This window comes from Excalfactoria chinensis, chromosome 11 (genome assembly GCF_039878825.1).
Source record: "Excalfactoria chinensis isolate bCotChi1 chromosome 11, bCotChi1.hap2, whole genome shotgun sequence".
Classification (NCBI taxonomy): domain Eukaryota; kingdom Metazoa; phylum Chordata; class Aves; order Galliformes; family Phasianidae; genus Excalfactoria; species Excalfactoria chinensis.
Genome location: NC_092835.1, coordinates 8718642 through 8739193, shown reverse-complemented (window position 1 = coordinate 8739193; position 20552 = coordinate 8718642). Strand labels below are relative to the sequence as shown.

Below are 20552 nucleotides of genomic sequence, written 5' to 3'. Positions count from 1 at the left end.
CATCATACACCTGGAACAGAAGCCACACCAAGCTGCTCCGAGGCTGGGTTTCAATGAAACAGAGTACACTTTGCCAATGCACTAGGCAGTTAACACCCTGTAGCTACTCCTGTTCCTCTTACAGTGAAATCTGCCTTCTTTTGATAGGTCTGAGAAGATTCGTGTTTGCATCTGCCTTCGGTAACTTATCCAAACAAACAGCATGGAGAAATTTTTCTCGCAGCTCCTGTGGCACCTCCTTGGCAGGGGTCCCTTGTGGTTAAATTCTTGTACTTGATATTTTGTTAAACATTTGCAAATCATCAGGATATGATTTTACATCTACAGCGTGAGGGTGGAAAGTCAGTGTTACCTGAGCATCCTGAGTGTGCTGCGAAGGCAGTGCAGAGCTGGGCATCACTGCTGGTCCAGTCACAGCTGCACACTTCTATGGCTGGTTTATAAAACCTGCATGAGAAGAGAGTGCATTAGCAGTGTGTTGAGTCTTAGGAGCGCCATACCTCTGTTTGCTTTCAAAAATGGACAAGGCTATACCACCTCTTATAGCTTTTAATGTTGTGTTCTACTAGCACACAGTCAATTCCTAACAAACAGCATTATTTTATAGTAGCCATGAACACAAACTGCAAAACCAGATTTGTGCAACTTACTGAAAACAGTGGAAAACTTTCCATTGACTTGTGAGTGCTCCGTGCCCCTGCTAACTCTATAGCATGGGTGTATGGGGCCAACAGATTCACAGCAAACATTTGCCACACCTCTGTAACAAACAGGTGCATGGGGGATTGTTTTCTTCTGGTGTCCTGCATGAAGATTTCAGAAAGTTTGGGGTAGAAGTTGTATTTTGTTTTTAATTTAAACCACTAATCCCTATAGATTTAAACTGATCCCACATGCAGTAACCAGATAGCTTCACAGGTGGGGAGAGAAAAACAGTAATGTCTCAGCAAAGCATGCTGATCTGGGGGGAAAAAAATACCTTCCATTGATGTGTAGGAAAGACACCAGTTGTCTTCAGCCCTGATTGACTCCTGGGCCAGCACTGCAGGGGATGAGGCACTGGAGTTGGCACGCTCCTACCTGACACCAGGTGGTGGCAGCTCTTTGGCAGGCCGGATGCTACCTCCAGCTTATGTACAGCATTTCTTCTTTAATCTTCCTGTTGCTTTTCATCTTCTGGATCCTTCTCAAGTGTTTGTTGCCCCCATTTCCTCACATTCGCTCCTATCACTCTTTTCTCTCTGCACCTTCTCCAGTCCCTTTTTCTCCATTAGTGGTGTGCATATTGACCCAGCCCTAACAGACATCAAAGAGATGCAAAGGATCAGATGTCCCTTCTGTAATGCAATAACCTTGCTCGTGTCACTGTTAATGTTCACGTATCTCCAGGCTGAAGGCAGTCCTGAGGTGAAGAAGCACCTCATCACTACTGGCAGTGGCTCTATGGTGCCAAATTCCAGCACAGCTGACTGCTTTGGTTCAGCAGCAATTCCTTGCAGCAGCAGGTTTTACAGGTTAATTCCATGATGCTGTGAGAAGTTGCACCTTTTTGTGTTGTACATTCAATGGTTTTTGATTATCTTTCTTCTTTGGGTTCTGTGGTAGTGTTGCAGTTATTTCCTTGTGCAAATTTGGTGCCCATTTCCCGCTATATTCCCATGCATTCAAGCTGAGACGGGAAGATCCGTTTGAAATCTGATGAAAAGTTATTAATGAGCATATGCAGATGACATCTCAATTAACTGGGAATTGTATCAAATTGGGAATGTGAGTTGCCTGAATGTCCCTGCTGGGTTATGGACAGCTGGCTGAAAGGAGCCCGTTCTTTCAAGTTGTTGGAATGAACACAGCTGAGCTCTCAGCTACTGGGTGGTCACTACAGCCGCGTACTTTGCTGGGTTCCAAAGTGTGCTTGAATAATCATGCAAGGAGCAGCTCCGCTTCCGCAACTTCATTTCAAATGTGGCAAAACCAGGTGAGAAGTGAGAAGCTGAACTGCCATCTCTATCTTGTAACACATATGTGAGGGATGACAGCACAATCCCAGATCTACTGTCGTAAGATCAGAAGGGAATATCCAAGGTCAAGAGTGAAGATCAGGGCTCGAGTCAACTTCTCTTAAGTCAGTATTCTTTACTTATTGCAACCAGTTATTCTGATTTCTTAATCCAAAAGTAAAGCCTTGCATTGAGCTTGTGGGATAATAAATGAAAGAATAATTCAGTGCAATGGGAACTTCATGGTCAGCTCAAATAAATTCATCACTAACACACTGTGGTTTTCTGTGTAGGTGTAAAGATGACAAAATATGGGAAACCTGACCTGTTGCCTTTGCACTCTTGCTGACAATACATAAGCTTAAGTAGGTCAGACAGGAACAATGCTCATTTTTAAAAGAGAACTATAAGCATTTCTAGTTTCTCTCTCCTTTTTTTTTTTTTCCTCTCAGGACTTTAATCTTTTATATGAAGAAGCAAAGTATTACCAGCTGCAGCCAATGATTAAGGAACTTGAGCGATGGAAACAAGAGAAAGAACAAAGGAAACATTTCCAGCCTTGTGACTGCTTGGTTGTAAGAGTGACTCCAGATCTGGGGGAAAGAATTGCACTGAGTGGGGAGAAAGCTTTGATAGAAGAGATCTTCCCTGAGACGGGGGACGTCATGTGCAACTCTGTAAACGCAGGCTGGAACCAAGACCCTACCCACGTTATTAGGTTTCCTTTGAACGGATACTGCCGGTTGAACTCAGTGCAGGTAACGGCCTTTTAGTGCTGGCTCATCTAGATGCTTTTTTTCTTCTTCTTCTTTTTTTTTTTTTTGTATTATTCCGTGTTCAATTATATGCAAATTATTTGCTTCTGCCCAATTACCTTTAGTGCTTATACTGCAAGGAGACATTTTCTGCCTGGTGAGATCACAGTCTTTCAGGTTTTCCTAAGTCTAAGCAGAAAAATAGATTTAGATTTTGTGTATGTTAGTGCCATGCTGGTCTCAGAATGGTGTTATACTGATAAATGCTAATTTTTTCATCAATGTATGGCCTGCAGCAGGTTTTTTTTCCCTCCAAAGTGCCCTCGGGAAGAAAGAGAGAGTTCCAAAAACTACAAAAAAAAATCTCCACACCATTTTATAGAAAATGCAACAATGTGTAAATGCATAATTTATGTCTCACTCATAATTAAATGATGGCGCCTGCGGGATGGACTTAAAAAAATTGATCTCTGCACTTTTTTTTTTTCAAAAGGATGTTCTATAAAAATCGCCCAGAGTATTTTAAACAAAATGTATTTCATTTTGTGCTCAGAGTTTTGACATTAGGTTCAAAATTAAACATATGAAACAAAAGAAGATAACTGGACAGATAGGTGGGTGGTAGCGGAAATAAATAGGTGGTTTGTGTCTGGGCAGCAGCCTTCTGGGCAAGAAATGCCACTTCACAAGGCATCACCAGCACTGTGGCCAGAGCTCTGCTGTAGCTGTCCTTGGGCTGAGGAGAAGGAACAGCGTTGATGATGCTGTTAACTTACTCCTTAATTACCATGGGAAAACACAGAGCTCTTGGTTTTTGCATGTATGCCTTTAAATTATGCTAGAAAGAGTATCATTATGGAAATCGAAATCAACCTAAAGGAGCACATTTCCAAAGCCACCGTCACCAGAGGTGCTGGCTGGGCTGTGGGAAACGCCTCAGTGGTCTTGATAAACTTCCCTATGGGCAAATATCCACAGCAGAGCTGGCCTGTGAGACAGGCTGGCCAGACAGGCTCAGGATGGAGGCACAGTAACAAAGCAGTTAGAAGAAGTTAGAGCACTTGCTTACCAGTGCTGTCAGCATGCAGCAAGTTGAGACTCTCTCCACTGAAACCATTGGACGCTGTCTGGTAAGAACAGTATGGTAACAGAAGCTTTCATCTGAAAGCATTCTAAAAAGCAGTGATTTGTGTGATTCTTAGTTTAAGACTTCCAAGTGTTTTATTTAGTTGAACTTAACAGTCCATTGCCTGCGGTTAATTTTGCACAGTCCTTAGCAGTTTCACATTCAGCAAGGGTTGGAGTGGGCTGCCCCAAAAATAGAAGGCTGGAGGTGGGTCAGAGACAGATCCATTTTCTAGCAGTGGGAATAGCGATGAATTCACCACTGAGCTGGAGAGGGGAGCAGCTGCAGTTCAGCTAAGGTGAGTGGGTAGAGAAGCATGTTTGTGCTTCAGCCACACTCTGTTTGTGCAGTATGGTCAGGGGCATTCAAGAAATCAGAGTAACTGAAACAATAAAGGGTCACTGATGGGTGCAGCACAGCGAGCAGCCAAGGCTCACACTTGGCTCTATTAAGTGGCATGCTTTTATTACTATCTGCAATAAAAGCTGAATGCCAATTATTACTACTGGATTGTGTTTTGAATTCAGTCAAAATCAGGTCATTTTGTAGGTTGATTTTATGAAAGAAAATTTCTATATCAGAGAGTCTACAGTCTATACAATTGTATTCAATTACATCATTTTACTGTATAATTAAGAGTGTTTTCAAGCACTTTCTTGAAAACGATGCATTATTGAGACAAAAGCCTGACGAGATAGGCGGCTAATTATCATTGACTGTGATGGACACTCATCAGCACACAGGCACTACCCTTCCACTTCCCAGTCTTTTTTGACAAAACGATATGGAGTCAGAAGATGGAAGTATGGTGGAGTAAACAGCGAGGAGTTAAGGGAGGTCAGTTATAAGGTGCAGTGGCTGGTGGAGCAGAAGCACATTCAGAGAATATCAGAGTGCTGTGATAAATCTGCCTGCTCTTTGCTGAGATGCATCACTTTTGTCCCCTTCTGTCCTGCTTAACGTATTTGGTAGCACAGCTGCAACATTTATAAATCCTTCAGCTCTTTTAAAAAGATTTCCATTCAGTGCTTTCTGTCAGGAGCTGTGCATATAAAACACAGAACCTCAACACTGAGTAGGTGGTGGCAACCAGAAAACAGCAGCTCTTATTTAATGCCCACTTGTAATCACATATTGGTATCATTTTCTTAAGACTGAGACTGCTTTTTTCAACACCTCACAACAGATGCTGGTGAGATCCATGAGCCTACCTTAGAAGGAATCCTCTGACGCGTATCTGTGTTAAGCACTGAGCCTTCACAATCAGGACCGCATTCTTTTAGTATTCTGCAAAATGTAAACAAAATGCAGGAAGTGAAAATGTCATGTTTTTATCTGGAAAACTTTCCAACAAAATCAGAGCCTGCATCTTCTTGTGCTCAGAGTACCGGGAGACAGAGTATATTAAATCTTAGCACAAATCCTCTATTCAATATTGTGTGCCTGACTCCTTGTATGTAGGAGAGCCACAGCTGATACTCATTTACTTTTTGGCATATTCTTTTGGGAGATTTATAGGAAAGTAGCTCAGATTTTATTTACAGGCACTTACTGGTTTCCCTCCATCTGTCTATTACCTTCAAAAAAGTAATGCACACAGGGCCAAGTTCACTAAATGGAATTTAAATCTGTTCGTGTTCAACATGCCATTTAGTCTCATGCATGCATTGGTGCACACAAACAAATGCTCGGGGCACATGGAAAACAGCCCTTGGGAGACTTTCTCCATAGAACTGAGCACAACCTCATTCGAGTTATCCTTAGAACTCTGCTGCATTTAAACATTCACAGCATTGTTTACAGGATTTGACTGGTTTTGTTTCTTGCCCAGAAAATTGATGATCCCACGCTTTCTAACCCTCCATGGTAGCCTGCAGCCCAGTCCTTGGAGCGCAAGGGGAGCAAAAACGAATCGCTTTGTTCTGCATGCGGTGCTCTAAGGGTGTAATGCCTACAATGCCTACCTGGATTGTGTGTTAGCACACAGCTGGCTCAGGAAACAAAAGCCCCGTGTTAACATGCAGCCTTCCTTTGCTTTGGACTGAGGCAAGCCAAGGGCACCCCAGTGCTTGTTTTGTCTTACAACCAAATTGATTTTTAAAAGTTTTTAGCAAGGTTTTGAAGTCACATCTCTCTCTGAAATTTTACCTGTCAATCCTCTGTTTCTCTGCCCAGTTAAATGGAAGAAGCCTCCTTTCCTGTAGCTGAGCTGCCTCTTGTCCTCTTCTTGCCTGCTTGCTTGGGTTAAGAACAGGGACACAAAGTCAAAGCACATGCCAGCCTGTGAAACAGCTTGGTGACGTTTTATTCCTCCTTCTCTAGCAAACTCCTGCCTTCTCTGAGCAGGAACAAGTGTTAGTAAAACTATGCTGGGACGTGTGTGTTACGTCACTTCTGCCCTAAAGGCTGTGTACAGCCCAGACAAATGACAGGGGTAAGCTTCTACTGGGTTTTTTTTTACTTTTTTTTTTACTCCTCCCTTCTTTTAACCTCTCTGGCTCCTCTTTTCCTTCTGTACACTGGGATGCTTTTTGCACTTTGATTTCTACAACTTTCAGGGAAAATATCTGGTTGGCACAACTTCCTGAGCTCATAAGGCACTTCGTCCCAAGGCCAGGCTGAGCTCCTCAGGGCAAGCTGATTTTGAGCAGATTCTGCATGGCAAGCAAAGAAGGGATGGTCACCTTGGCCTCACGTGGGTTTGTGTGTAGGGGTGAGGGCAGAGGTCTGGTGTGCAAACATGGCACTATTTTTAGTACCTCTGTAAGCAATTAGCTCAGGCCTTGAACCATTAAGACTGAGGTACCACTGTAGTAGGTATTGAAGTGCTTCACAGTGTCACTCATGGTGATACTAAAAAGAAATCAAATTATCTCTGCAGCAAACCCATGAAAGCGCACAAGTTGTGTCCTGATGTGGGGGATATTGCTGAGACACTTACCTAAATTGAGTGGCCAGGTTTTTAACGGAGTCCCTGGAGCTGTTGGTGGCAGAGTCACATGAGGGTCATTACTGCGTTTGTCAGGCTTAGGGAATGGCCAGGTTCACTTGGCAGTGTGGTGGATCCATGTGATGGCGCGGCGGAAGCAGCACCACGGCGGGGCTGTCACCCAGAGCAGTGCAGGAGGCTTCTCTGTGACATTTTTCCACAGAGAAAATCATGTTGCCACTTTTCCTGCCTGTAAAATAAATGCGGATCAGTTAGTGCACTGAGTGGTACAAATTTCAGACCCAGTTCTGATTTTTCACTTATGTGCTGGAGTATCATTAGTGTTAGTAGCCTACGTGGTAATTTGGCTTAGTGCTCACAGTGCCATGGCCTCTGGTAAAGGCTTGGCTGGAGGAGTAATGGATGGAGACTGCGCATGTGGGTGTGAATACTCCTGTTTCTGAGCCAATCTTTACTTGTAGGCCTGGTTCAGCTCTGCTGTATGTAATGAGCCCTGCCAACCCTCCGACCCCCTGTAATAGGTGGGAGTCTCTCGTGCACTAAAGGGTGTCTAAGTGTCTTTTGTCATGCTGCGATGTCACTTTTGGAGACACTGCTACTGCCCTGGGCTCAGGTGAGCTGCCAGTGGGAGGGAGGGAGCACGACATCTCCTCCAGTGGACCTTACACTGCAGATCTGCCCAAGGTGGATCTGGCAGCCACTCTCACCTAATGCTGCAAAGAGTCTGTGTGCTTCCTGCTCTGCTGGGAAACTGTATATCAACATGCTCACCCATGTGAAAACAAAGCCCCCGTCACACTGCCAAGATCAGTATATCCTGCGGTAATGTGCTGTGTGACAGTCTCAGAAATTAAAGTTGCCTCTGGGTTCCTTAAATTCATGCATCTAAATTGCACCAACTTTTCTCTAGAAGGAGAAAGAGAAAATATATATTTGGGCAATACAAATTAACCTCTTTCTTGGGCCAGAATGTCTCCTTATTGTCCATGTCTTGGCTCCACATCCTGTCTTTGCCGTGCTTTGCTAGAAGCAGCACTCCCTTCCAGCAAGGGAAAATCACAGCTGCGATTTCCATGAAGGTCTGGTGCAAGTGTCACTCAGATTCCTAAAACCTTTTCATCTCCTAAAGAAGAGCTTGCAAATGCTTTCAGCCCTTATCTGCGAGACTGTTCACATTACTAATGAATAATGGGCACTTTTTATTATGACTTAAACCTGCTGTTGATTTGTTTAAGCAGTAAGAGATAGCATCGATATCTCTGCAGTCCAGTATTTTACTATATAATGTAGTAAGCTGTTCTGTAGAGCACTTATTTGTTTGATTAATTTTTGTTTTCTGCAGAGGTTTGCTGAGAGCGAGACTTTAATCACAGTGTAGTCATTTAAGAATAAGTTACAGAATTATAGCTGAATAAAATTCGTTCCACGAAGACTGGAAAGACTAAATCCATCATTTAGATCCAGTGCTCCCAGAAGCTTTTATCACTAACGATTGCTAAATATCAAGCTGATTTCTTTTTCCACGTTGCAGGTGCTCGAAAGATTATTTCAGAAGGGATTTAACATGGCAGCTTCCTGCGGTGGCGGGGTGGATTCCTCTCAGTTCAGTGAATACGTGCTGTGTCGTGAAGACAGACGACCACAACCCACTCCAACGATCAGAATAAAACAGGAGCCCCTGGACTAGACCCTACCTGTACTCCTTTGTAACCATAGAAGTGTTTAATAGTCCCTTATGTGAAACACTAAGGATTTGCAAAACAGTATTAGCAAACAGATTTTGACTTTATGTTGCCAATTAGTGGTATTCTGAAACTACCTGTCACATAGCCAGCCATGAAATGCATTTGAAAAACCAGTTGTCTGCTCTCCACGATGAAATTACTGAGCATGCTCAGCATACCGGGCTCAGTGGGAACGTTCTTTGAACTGAACAGCTGCGGTGGTGAAAAAGGCAAAGCTTTGTACAACCCTGACCCCAGAACGGACTTCTGCAGAAAGAGCAATTAAAGCAATTTGAATCTATCAGCAGGAGAAGCGACTCCGACAGCCTTCCCAGCAACAGCCCGAGACGTGATGCGCAGAAGTGCGGCCTCCGAGAGGAAGGTGGTACATTACAAACTGCACTGAGAACCCTCCCTGGCTGCCATACCTCCTCATATCAGATGTGCTTTACACCTCCGTACGTTACATTACACTTCTGTGATTGTACTCACTCATGCTAGCAAATGGCTTATTTTTATACAACATTTCCAACTGAAATATCTTTCTGTGGACAGAATCTAGAATCAGAAAAGGACCGATTTATAGTCAACTGGTGCTCAGTACTGAAAAACAAGCAAACAGACCAAACAAAACAAAGCAACAAAATAATTGAGAAGGCCAATTATGGCAATACATGCAAAAGTAGGGATTTGGAAGCACAAGATAAAACTCCATCAAACAAGGGCCACATACCTATGGTGGAGCTGTAGCTCTCTCAAAGCCAGTCGTGTTTTGACTCAGAAACTAAGTTTTGCATCGTCAAAAGAATCGTGGCTCTGCCAAGCAAGCTCTGCCACCTCTTGTTCATTTATGAACCGTGTTTATGGGGACAACCAACTCTTTATGGGTCTGGAATTTTTTGCAAAAAGTTGTTAAAACCCTCTACCTTCCACTGTCCGATGAAAGCAGGCCATGGTTTGTTTAGATTGTTTTTCCTCTATATTTTAAACTATTATTAAAATGCCAATTGTGTATCTGCCCTCTGTTTTTCTCTTCAAACAAGCCCATGTCTGTAGGAGGTTACTGCTCCTCTGATGAACCAGTATTGACTCTGACTTACAGGGCTTCCTAACTCAGGAGACAGCACCGTGTTTGCAGGTGCAAGGTCATAAATAGCATTCTGCTCAATCCTCTTTATTGCTGTTCAGCACGATTGGGTCCTCAGTAACTAATTCACGTGTTAATCACAACTTAGTTTCTCCCACGTTCATTTATAGAACGCTGTTGTAGATGCTGAATTCGAATTAAACGTTTTAGATGCGTAAATACGGCCATACATGACAGTATTTGAAGGTTAATGATTCTTCAATACCGAAAGATTATAATCAGGCAAAATAAAGATTCAAGTTTAAGACTGATATGTTTGAAGTGACAAGTTGTACTGAATATGCAAAGCTGCAACCTGGGCAGAGGTCTGCTTTTTTGGATAAATGTGGGATGCCCCATCCATGGAAAATCAGACCTCAGCAGGTGTTTTTTTCTAACCCTGGTTGCCCAAACCAGAAATCCCTTAGGAAATTCTTAGCCTATACATACTGACCTGCTAACTTAGCAAAACAGTTGAGCAAATCTGTCTACTTCAAAAGAGTTGTAAAGTTATTTTATTTTGTGGTTTTATACTTGTACGACAGTCTAAGGTTCCTAGGCATTGCCATATTTGAATACATGGCACGACATTCACCTTTGTATGTAAGATATCTGTAGAATTGTATATTATACATTTAATATTGTAAAGAACTTAACGTATAATTGTCATGTATTTGTGTATGCACATTTCTTATACAGTACTTCATGCCATAAACATTTCTGTAAAGTAAATGATCAAAAATAAGCAAGTAGGGTGGAACACTCACTGTATCTCCCACGTTGTTTGAAAGGTGAGAAGCTCCGATTGCGTCTCCTCTGGCCTTCTGTTCCATTCAGCTTGATGTAGCCTCGTCTTACAAAAAGAGAAGGAAAAAATGGTTTTATTTATTACTGTCATACATTGAGTTGACTTGAAGTTCAAAATATCCTTAAATAATCCATTCTGCTCCTTGTTTTTATCCCATGTATGCTTTTGTCCTGCATTCCTGACTGGGGAGACTTACTACTAGCAGAGGCTGAATGCTCGCCTGTGCATCCTCCTCCTTTTGTTACCTCTCAGCTAGGAGATGAAGGTGGATATGTCACACTTCCATTTATAAACACCCTGATCTGCTATTCCTACTCAGGCAAAGCCGCCACAGAGGTGCACACGGGTTGTCTGCCAGCAGGAGCAGCCGCCATGTCCCTGCATGGTGCTGAGCATGGCCCACTTGCACTGAAGTTGCAGGCAGCCGGTTCTCTTACACGCTTGGAAGGAAGCAGGGTGCTTCTAGGTGCATGTGGGCAGTCATTGGAAGTTTTTGTGGTTGGCTGGTGGTTTTTTTTACTTTGGTGTTTACCGTTCGTTTTCCAGCTCAGTGAGGCAGCTCCGGTACTCACGGCAGTTTGTGAAGGTGGCGTCGTGAGAAGTTCCAGGCTGCACCAGCTGCGTTCATGTGAACTTGAGACGGAAAGTTTGAGCCACGACATCACAGCACTGACTGCAGAACAGCACTAAGGCAAGGAAGACATGTGGAAACAATCACTTGGTTAGAAGAAATATGCCTTTAAAAAAAAAAAAAAAAAGTTAAGCTAGGACATGTTTTTTTAGTTAGTAACTTCAGGTCACTTATTTAAAGTTTATTACAGTTTCATTTGTATCTTTTTTACTTCTTTCCCTGTGTTCTTAGGCAGCAACATCAGCAAAAACCGATCTGAATTTTTACTTCTGGCCTTAAATGATAGCAACGTAACTTAATCAAGGACATCGCGTTGCGTCACTAAAACAGGTTTTAAAATATCACCGAGTCTCCAATAGAACCGGTGTGCAGCCAGCAGATGTTTTCATTACAAAGGCCAAAAAGCAAACGTAGCTTGGTTTTAGCCTGATGTGATGGAACAGAATCATTCTGACCTTTTTTTTTGCTGAGCACCGAAGCTGTGGCTTAAAGAACGGTCTTTGCCAGCCCTCTTTGTACAACCCCATGGCACCGCTCTGCTCCCACGTCTGAAAAGAAGTGGAAGAAAGTTATGTTGTGCTTATTGGACCGATCACCCTTGAAAAGGCAACTGTTGAGTGCATTCATTCACTGCATTAATAGCATCGAGGTTTGTTGACAATTTTATTAGATGTTTGACAAGGGATAAGAATCAGCACAACAAAACATTGAAGTATTTGGTTTTAATATTTCTTTGTGGGTATCCTGTTAATATTTTAATGCAAAATGTTTCTGAACAGTGCTTAAGAACTACCAGACAATGTGAAATTCATGTTTGATAAATTAATGCTATGTCACTCGATGTGTTACTTTAGTAAATTGTTTTATTTCTTTACAAAATAAGTACAAATAAGGGAGTATGTTTTCACACAAATTGGGGGTATTTACGAGTATGTACAGAAATCATCAAAATAACGTAATTCTAATAAACACAAGGCCTTTATAAACAATATGTACAAATTATCAATACATTTAAAACATAATTTTACACTTCCTGGCCTTAAATACCTTATGAATAATCTTTTGGCTAAATAGCAGCAGTATAAATTTTCTTCTGCTTTTCATAAACCTTAAAAAATAATTAAAACTTTTGTTTTTAAAACTATTGGACAAATAGTTCTATTTGTGCTTTCGCTACGGTTTCCCATTAAAAACAAAAAAATATTGCCTCAAAAAAGTGGCAAGCATAACGTAGTAAAATTGAAAAGATAAATAAGCAAATGCCTCCCTTCCACGGCTACCGGTAATACTGTCACATCTGAAGCACGACCTGTGCCCACCTCCTTGCTGAGCATTCCTGTCCAATTCCCATTTGAAAAGACTCACACTAATAACTTTGCTTGGCTTTGGTGCGGGCCCTGGAAAATCCAATTCAGCAAAACATTTGAAAAGCATTCATCCCGCCATAAGAACTTACAGCCACCCATATGCTTAAAGGCATGCACTTGTCCACGAGCCTCTCTGGACTGGAGTCCTCAGGTCCAGTCGTCCATGGCAAAGCACCGCCGGTCACCGCAGCACCAGCCCCCGGGGCACACCCGGCTCTCGTGACTGCCAAGAGGGAACTGGACCCCAAAAGCTTCCTTTATAGTGACTCGAATAATCCATATAGGATACTCTAAAATCTTTCCCGAACAATACTCTCTTTTATAACCACCACTAAACCATACTCTGTGCAATAAATAAATTAAGATATTTTTAGAAAATAAAAGGATTCATGTTACTAACCAGCTGCTACAAATGTGCAAAAGGTTGAAGAGATTCAGAAAGCAAGAGGAAGCTCGGTGGACCTCAGCTGGGACCCGAATGCACAGATTTCATACACTTAGGATTTGGTTCAGCAAAGGGCTGAAGGAGCGCACTGTGCTGTAAAAGCAAAAGTCCTAAATATATCAAATGTGCGACAGCGTGCACTGGTTATTCTTTTAGCTGTGCAAAAAATTGCAATCAGATCCAATCTAACAGGTATTGCCATGGTTAGTGGAAACAGCAAACCCTAAAGGAAAACCAGCACTGCCGGTGAACACGAAGGTTAACCCCATTCAGGTCCTGGTCCTCCTGGCCACGACATCTACGGCAGCCACTTGGCATTTCTGTAAATCAATGCCATCTATGTTAGCCTTATCGAACGTGGCCAAATGCAGTCAGCCTTTGGAGTTGGTTACATCTGCAGATTTAACGTTTTAAAACCTTTTGCACATTTTTTTTTCTTTTTTTTTTTACATAAAGGGAATTTATTGCATGTGTCTGCCAGTTTTACAAAACAAAATTACCAGAACATTGACTTCTGAAAAAAATAGAAGGCACATTAAAATGACAGCTTTTCAATGCAAGTTGAACTTCTGTATGGAGAAATCAGTACAATTCTTGGCTTTACTTAAGCAGAGCTCGATAGAGCAGGAGAGAACGGCTCGTTTCTCTTTCCTGTTCCATGTAGAAGATGAAGTCCCTGAGGTTTACTCGCGTTATTTTCTGTCGTGCGTACTGCCTGGATGAAGGAGTCCCCAAACCAGCCTGACCTCCACCGGAAATACTGAGGCCCTACAAAGAAAACACAGCAGAGTTCAAAGTCCTGCAACAGTCGGGAGTTTCCTCCAGCTACCACCTGCTGGATTATTTTAAGTATCTCACGTGTATTATGAGCCTCACTCTGAAAGTATTATGTAAGACTTCCTTCTACTTCTGAGTCTCACCACGTTAGACTGAGTACAGAAACAAGTGGAAACAAGCACATGGGATAAAACTGGACAGTATTTGCTTACAGCACAGGACAAAGGTACTGAAAATTCTCCTGCTACAGTCACGTGAACCACAGATGTATTAGGCCTGTATAATGTCAACAGTATTTTTTGGACAGAACCAACTGCATGAGATGAAACCTTCTTTAGAACATCAAATGCGTGCACAGTCTGTACTCCACGTCCAGCGTCTGAGGCTGGAACAAGGTGAGCGCTGTATGGGTGTATTGCTGCTGCCATCACCTCAGCAGCTGCAGGTCCCACGCATGCCCAGATTCCCTCCTCTGGGTGTCCTGAAGAAAAAGGCTTGGTGTGGGGAGACACTGAACCATCTTGGTGAGATGGACAAATCAAGGAGAGCAATCACAACAAAGACTCAGACACTGTAAGACGATGGAGACAAACATAACTGTACTGCTATGTAAAACAATGATAAAACTTGTTTAAGTTGGTTTGAAGCTCCTGAATCACTGAATAACTCATCCTGGTCTTTCCAACAGAGGTAGCATCCAAAAACTACCTTAATTTCTGATCTGGGCCTGAAGACACAATGGTCTGAATACTCAGAAACTGAGCAAACATACTGTATACACTGCAGCCTTGCTGAGCTTAAAACAGAAACTTGACCACTACATTCAACCTTCTTTCCATCCTTTCAAGACCACTTTTAGTACTTGCAATTGATTTCTGGCAAAATAGAATGCTCTAACTCAGAAAAATAGGTTTTAATTTCTAAAAATGCATAAATTATTTTTCAAATCTCTGAAATTTCTGGCAGAAGTTTCCAATACCTTTAAAATACCAAGCCTACTTACTGCTGCTCTTAACCTACCTTTCTGTCCCCAGGAAATACTTCCTGCATGATCTCGATTTCAGCCCTTACAAATACGGTTCAGCGTGATTTTAGTACTGAAAGGTTACGGGGAAAACATGTACGGTACATTGCGAGGAAGAGGTGACACTTTTCTCTATTGCTTTTCTGCTCACCAGCAGAGCGATACTGCTCAATACATTTCCCTCATATCTGATTATTAAATCACAACAGTGGCTCAAATCCTGTTCTCTTAACATAGCCTTACTGTAGTTAAATGAATGCTGCTAAGGTTGGAGGCAAGAGAAGGAAAAGCCCACAACCTTTGAGCACCATGAGCATTTGATCTTAGGGATTCTGGTCTCTAAGTATGAAGTAGCTTTTCCTAACAGATTAATTGATTTACCACCCAGCCTCACCGCTCATAGGAAAAGCATGTGTTGCAGCTGCAAGGGTTGCTCATCCATGCTGAAGCCAGACATATCCCCAGTGCATAATCCATTTATTAGCAGTGCTCTGAATTTATTCAGCCTTTATGCCAAAACACATTGCATTCCTAAATGGAAGAGCATCATTCCATTCTCTACCTTCCACAGGTTTGGAACAGTGCCCCACCTTAAGCTGCCTCTCGTCCCACTCTGTTCAGCCAGGGCTGTTGTGACTAATTCCAACTTTCCAAGGAACGACCACCTGGATACTTATTTTAATTAAACAGACTCAAAAATATTTCTCTTTTTTCTCTTCTTCCTACACGCTGAATCTCTCCTCCTACCCAGCAACACTTCTGTCAGATCCGAGCAGCAGCAAACACACAACGCGGCCACCAGCCACCCTGAACTCACACCAAGAACTCATCAGAAATACCACCTGCAGCTCACTGGCCCAGAAGCACGAAGCACACGCTGCAGCAAGCCTTAAAAAAATAATAGTAGCTTTTCTATTAATTTTTCCTCATCTAAAACTACTTCTTTACTTGTTGAGGTACATATAAATCCAATAATTGCTTTGTATTTGTTGGGCTGAGCAGCTGGAATTAAGATGAAGACACATTCGATGCATTTATCACTCGAGGTACTGAATTTTGGGGTGGTAAGAGCCTCTAGCTGATGCAGGGCCATAACAGGACATGAAGCTGTGCACGTTCACTTGCAGCCAACCAGGGAGCCTGCTGTCACCCCGTAATCCTCTTTTACAAGGTAAAAATAATGTAACAATGTCGTTAGAAAGCAGAAAAACACATCTGTGAGTTGACAGAACAGGAATTTGTCCCTGTCAAAATGATCTCCATTTTAAATTAAAGACTGAATTTTTGGTACTGAACTTAAAATTATTACTGAGTGCTACATTAAAAACATGTGCTGCCAAGTACCACCTTTTTAACTATGTATGTAAATAGAAGCGTATTTCATTGGTGAGAGCAGCAGAACTGAAGTAATGCAGATTGTGCTTTTTCAAACTTTTTTTGATCAGCAGGACAGGCTCCTCACCAACACAAACAAGCCCAATCTTGGCTGTATCTATGGCAACTCGTAAGAGTTACAAAGATAAAAGCTCTAATAAAAAAATAAGTGGCTGTAAATTGTTTACATCCTTTGTTTCCTGCCTGCCACACCCAAGCTATTACCAAATCACACCCACTCAAAAATACATCAGTACCAGTTTTTGTATCAGCAACATTCTATTTATAACGTAAGGGAAAGTTGTTTCAGACCAGAAAGAAAGAGAAGAAAAAAGCCAACAATTTATACAATATATATACTGCATGAACCCTTCCTGCCTCTTCATTTTGAAAGGACCAACATAGACAAGTTACTGCGACTTGTTTCCCCTCCATCTTGCTCTCTCCTGTCTCCCACCATCTCTTTGCTGTTGCTGCTTCACCCGCTCCTTCCTTCAACTCTAAACTCAGCAGCTGCAAATCGCACAGGACAGTAAGGAAGGGAGCGAGAGCGACTGCAAGGCTCTGCATCACTCAGTGTCTGTTCCCTTCCAGGCTGCAGGGAGGTGGGCGATGAAGGGGCTTTCCTGCGTACCCACAGCACTGCCTCTCCCAGCTGGGCTGTGTGTACGGCCTGGAAGGGAAATGCACCGACAGTCAAAGGTAGGAAGTGGCAAAAAGGGCAGGCTGCCGCGCTCCTGTGAACCTGTAATCCAGGACCCACTGACATAGCCAGACTGCACCCACTATAATGAGCACTAACACACTTCAGATACATCCAGCTGACATGTGCATATACAACTCGCAGAATTCTAAGTCATGTTGGGCTATCAAGCTCAATTCAACCATTGGAAGCTATCTAGGTTTAAACTGTGGCTTAAGAAAAAGAAACGGAGCAGTAACTGGTTCAGTATGCACATTTTGAAGCAATTCTGAGCTCACGTCAGATGAGACGCAAGATTTGGGCCACTCAGCTTGTTTGCTATTTTTATGATCATCGTCTGTGAGAAAACTTGTGCTGCTGGAAACGCAGAGTAATTTTTATTCTGCTCTAGTTCGAAATAAAGTAACAGCCGAAGAGCTGGTAGATTAGTAGGTAAACATACAGCCATCTGCCAAACAAACATACACTCTAGATACTAAAACAAATAGTGCTGTGAACAGAGAAATCCATGGAGCCTGATTTCTTCCAGATGTATTGCATTTCTCCTGTAGTACTTCTTACCAGAATAAAACCAGCTCCTCCACACGGCATTCATCACCTCTCACCCCCTCCAGGAACATTCTCCCTCCATGCACCACAGATGTCCCCCTGCCCGTAGAGCCTTTAGCCACACCGTCTCAGAAGCACCCCATGGCCAGCTCCTCTCCCACCCTCACCAAGTGCCCAGCACTCCTACCAGCCACCCAGCAGACACGTGGCCCCCCCAAGACAAACCCACCCCAGGGCTGGTGGAGCTTACACAGGAGCCTATTCCGCACTGCCAGCACCTGCATGTCTCGTCTTTCCTGTACCCAAACTAACAGTTTTCAGGACAATTCCATGGGCTTGCTCTCCCGCTATTTCTGCCTCTCTCCCCCTTCACTGCCCACTCCCAGGTGTGATCAGTATTTCCCAAAAGGCTTAAAGGCTGCTGAGAGACTGGACTAAAAAAAGCAGGCTCACCTCTTCCAAAATGTTCATGGACAAACTACTACTCAGAAAGTAAAAATGTCCTTGAGCACTGAATTATAATTTAATGCACAAAGGAGCAGGTTGCCCAGAGATGTGGTTGATGCCCATCCCTGGAGACTTCCAAGGCGAGACTGGATCAGCCCCTGGGCAACCTGATGGAGCTGTGGTGTCCCTGCTCGCTGCAGGGGAGTTGGACCAGATGACCTTTAAATGTCCCTTCCAATTCTCAGCATTCTATGATTCTATAATAGTTATAGCAGCAGGTGCATGAAAATTAAAGTGAGTAAAACTGAAAAGTACGCCGCTCCTTGTTTGGGACAGAATATCTTTCATGTAACATAAAAACATTTCTAATAAATCTACGCTGATTTTTATAACAGGGATTTCTACCACTGAACAATTAAATTGTATACCTTTAAATCTTTGAAGGCATTGAATTATAGAGCCATCGAAATACGCTGTGATATTCTTGCCAAAAAACACTAAGATAAGGGCAAATAGAAAATTGCATTTAATATTTTATCCATCCTTCCTTCTCCAGAAAACAATTCAGTCCTGACATCTCTCCTTTGAACACAGTCTTGAACTGCGGCTATTGCTTCTCTGTGACCCAGAGAGACAAGGCAATAATGATAAAAGACCTGCTGGTTTTCTTCCCAGGCTACATGGCACATCCTTGTGGCAGACTTGCACTTCAAGCCCATGTCTGAAAGTGGGAATCACACAGCAACAATACAAAGCTCAGCAATCTATGGAGTAAAAAACACAAGGAACTGTTTCTCTCCAGCCTCCATGAACTGTAGAGGAGTGGGAAGATAACGTATCTATTAGTCTGGCATTGTGAATAAGACATCTTGGATCAGAAGAAATATTCTGGAGATATTTTGCAGCAATAATGTTTGCTTGCATAAAGTCCTATTAGATCTTTGGCTGAGAGGCACTTTGTACATGAAAAACAGGTATAATATTATGTATGATTAGCTGTCCCACGTAATTTAGAGTTTAATTCAGAACCTACTAAGGCTAACAGTAATGATTTAACTGATTTAAATGGAAGCTGAAACATCCTTAAATCAGTATTCCCCTGAAGTACAGAAAAGTAAATAATAACTGTTTGTCAGCACCTCAAAGATTAACAATACTGTATGAAATGTAATTATATCTACGAAAGGGCTGTGCATCTTCATATGCACAATATGGTGGCACCACAATTGTCTTTAGAGAGATTCATGACCAAAAGCTATCATTTAGGCCTTCAGGTCAGCACCATTTCCAGGGAGGATACCATCACTTCTTAGGCAGCTAGTTATGTTCATTTGCAAACGTTTTACCCTATACTGTTTTAGTGCAACTGTTCCTACAGACTCCGTTTTGGCACGCGATCACCTGCAACGCCCTCTTGGATGCAAATGCGTCTCCTTTCCCCTGGGCACATAAACACACACCTCACCCTGCAGACAAACATCAGAAAAACTGATTTGCACAAGTATTTACAAGTACTTCAAATACCAACACAATTGCAACATTTCAAAGACAGCATGCAGTAATTTTTATATTAAGAAATAGTGAGAGGAAGGTAAATCATACTGAGACACGGATACAGTGAAAGAATTTTCTTTAGATGTGATCATTTTAGTTTATAATTACACACTGTTATTTCAACCCATATAAACGGACTGCCATTACAAGAAGAATGCTTTATATATACTTGCTCTTTGCCTTCGTTATGTTAAGAGCTAAATCACATATGCAAGAGCTATTCTAATTGAAAAGCTGCTCTGCAAAACAGCACTGCACCAAAACCTTCCTGCTGAAAGAATTCAGCACCTCCTGCCACCCTGACCACCCTCCTCAAAAAACTGAATCAGAACAGACAAAAAGCAAGTCATGGAACATCTCAGTGCGAAACAACCTGGGGAGAAGTGAGCCCCAATGGAAATAAATAACACGGAGTAACATGAAGCAGATACGGGCCATTTCATTTACCTGCTCGAGGGAGATAAACGCTCAACTGCCCAGTCCTCAACGGGTCAGCCTCAGGAAGGAATCAGACTGCAGATCATTTCAGATTCTTAATCAATTTATCCAAGCAGATCTCTGAACAATAAGCTGTATTAATGTGGGAAAAAGAAACTCAGGTTTTCCCTGCATTGAGATACAGCTCGGCATTCCGCTAGGACTTCTCACCTTTCAAAGGCCTTCCTGTATCCCTCGTTCCTCTCTCAGTGTGTGATAAAAGCACCTCGTGTCCTCTGCCACCTCTCAGCACAAGCTCTGCTCAGGTGCTGCAGTCTCCAGGTCTTTTCATTTAACTTTCTTCATGGACCTGCTCTCCACTGCAGCGACAGGCCTTGCCAACATCTTTATCCACAAACATCTCATACCTAACACAATTCACTGCATTACTTGGACTTAAAAGCAATGACAATTTTACCTGATTAAGAATTCTCATCTTGGACTGAATTCTTGCAGCGTTAATTATAAGTAGAATATTCTATTTATTCTGTTTCCATCATACACATATATTTTCATTTTGCTTGGAATGCTTCTCCTCCCATGCTTTCCAAACGCTTAATCAAGTGCGGCTCCCTTTGAAATACTAATCCTGCCAAATTTTTTATTGTTATTTTTCAAGTGCTGTGGTGCCTTTTCCTTCTCATCTTTCAATATTAGCATGTGGGTTTTTTCCCCTCTTTTTAAGGACTTGCCAGTATTACTCTAGTCCAACCACTCT

General features: G+C 42.4%; 2 protein-coding genes across 7 annotated transcripts in view; one reads left to right on the top strand and one right to left on the bottom strand.

The window, feature by feature from the left end:
- The window catches only part of KCTD15 (potassium channel tetramerization domain containing 15), a 195033-nt gene extending 182778 nt beyond the window's left edge, over nucleotides 1-12255 (top strand). For 5 of the 6 annotated variants that reach the window (XM_072346150.1, XM_072346149.1, XM_072346145.1 and 2 more), the window contains 2 exons: nucleotides 2450-2755; nucleotides 8360-12249. In XM_072346150.1, coding sequence (XP_072202251.1) covers nucleotides 2450-2755; nucleotides 8360-8515 — 462 coding nt within the window. In that variant the 3' untranslated portion in view covers nucleotides 8516-12249. Of the gene's footprint in view, nucleotides 1-2449; nucleotides 2756-8359 lie in introns of all 6 variants that reach the window. The other variant, XM_072346144.1, reaches the window with a different exon arrangement.
- The window catches only part of LOC140257111 (transcription initiation factor TFIID subunit 4-like), a 126736-nt gene continuing 118148 nt past the window's right edge, over nucleotides 11965-20552 (bottom strand). The window contains exon 15 of the mRNA XM_072346133.1: nucleotides 11965-13697. Coding sequence (XP_072202234.1) covers nucleotides 13530-13697 — 168 coding nt within the window. The 3' untranslated portion in view covers nucleotides 11965-13529. The remainder of the gene's footprint in view (nucleotides 13698-20552) is intronic.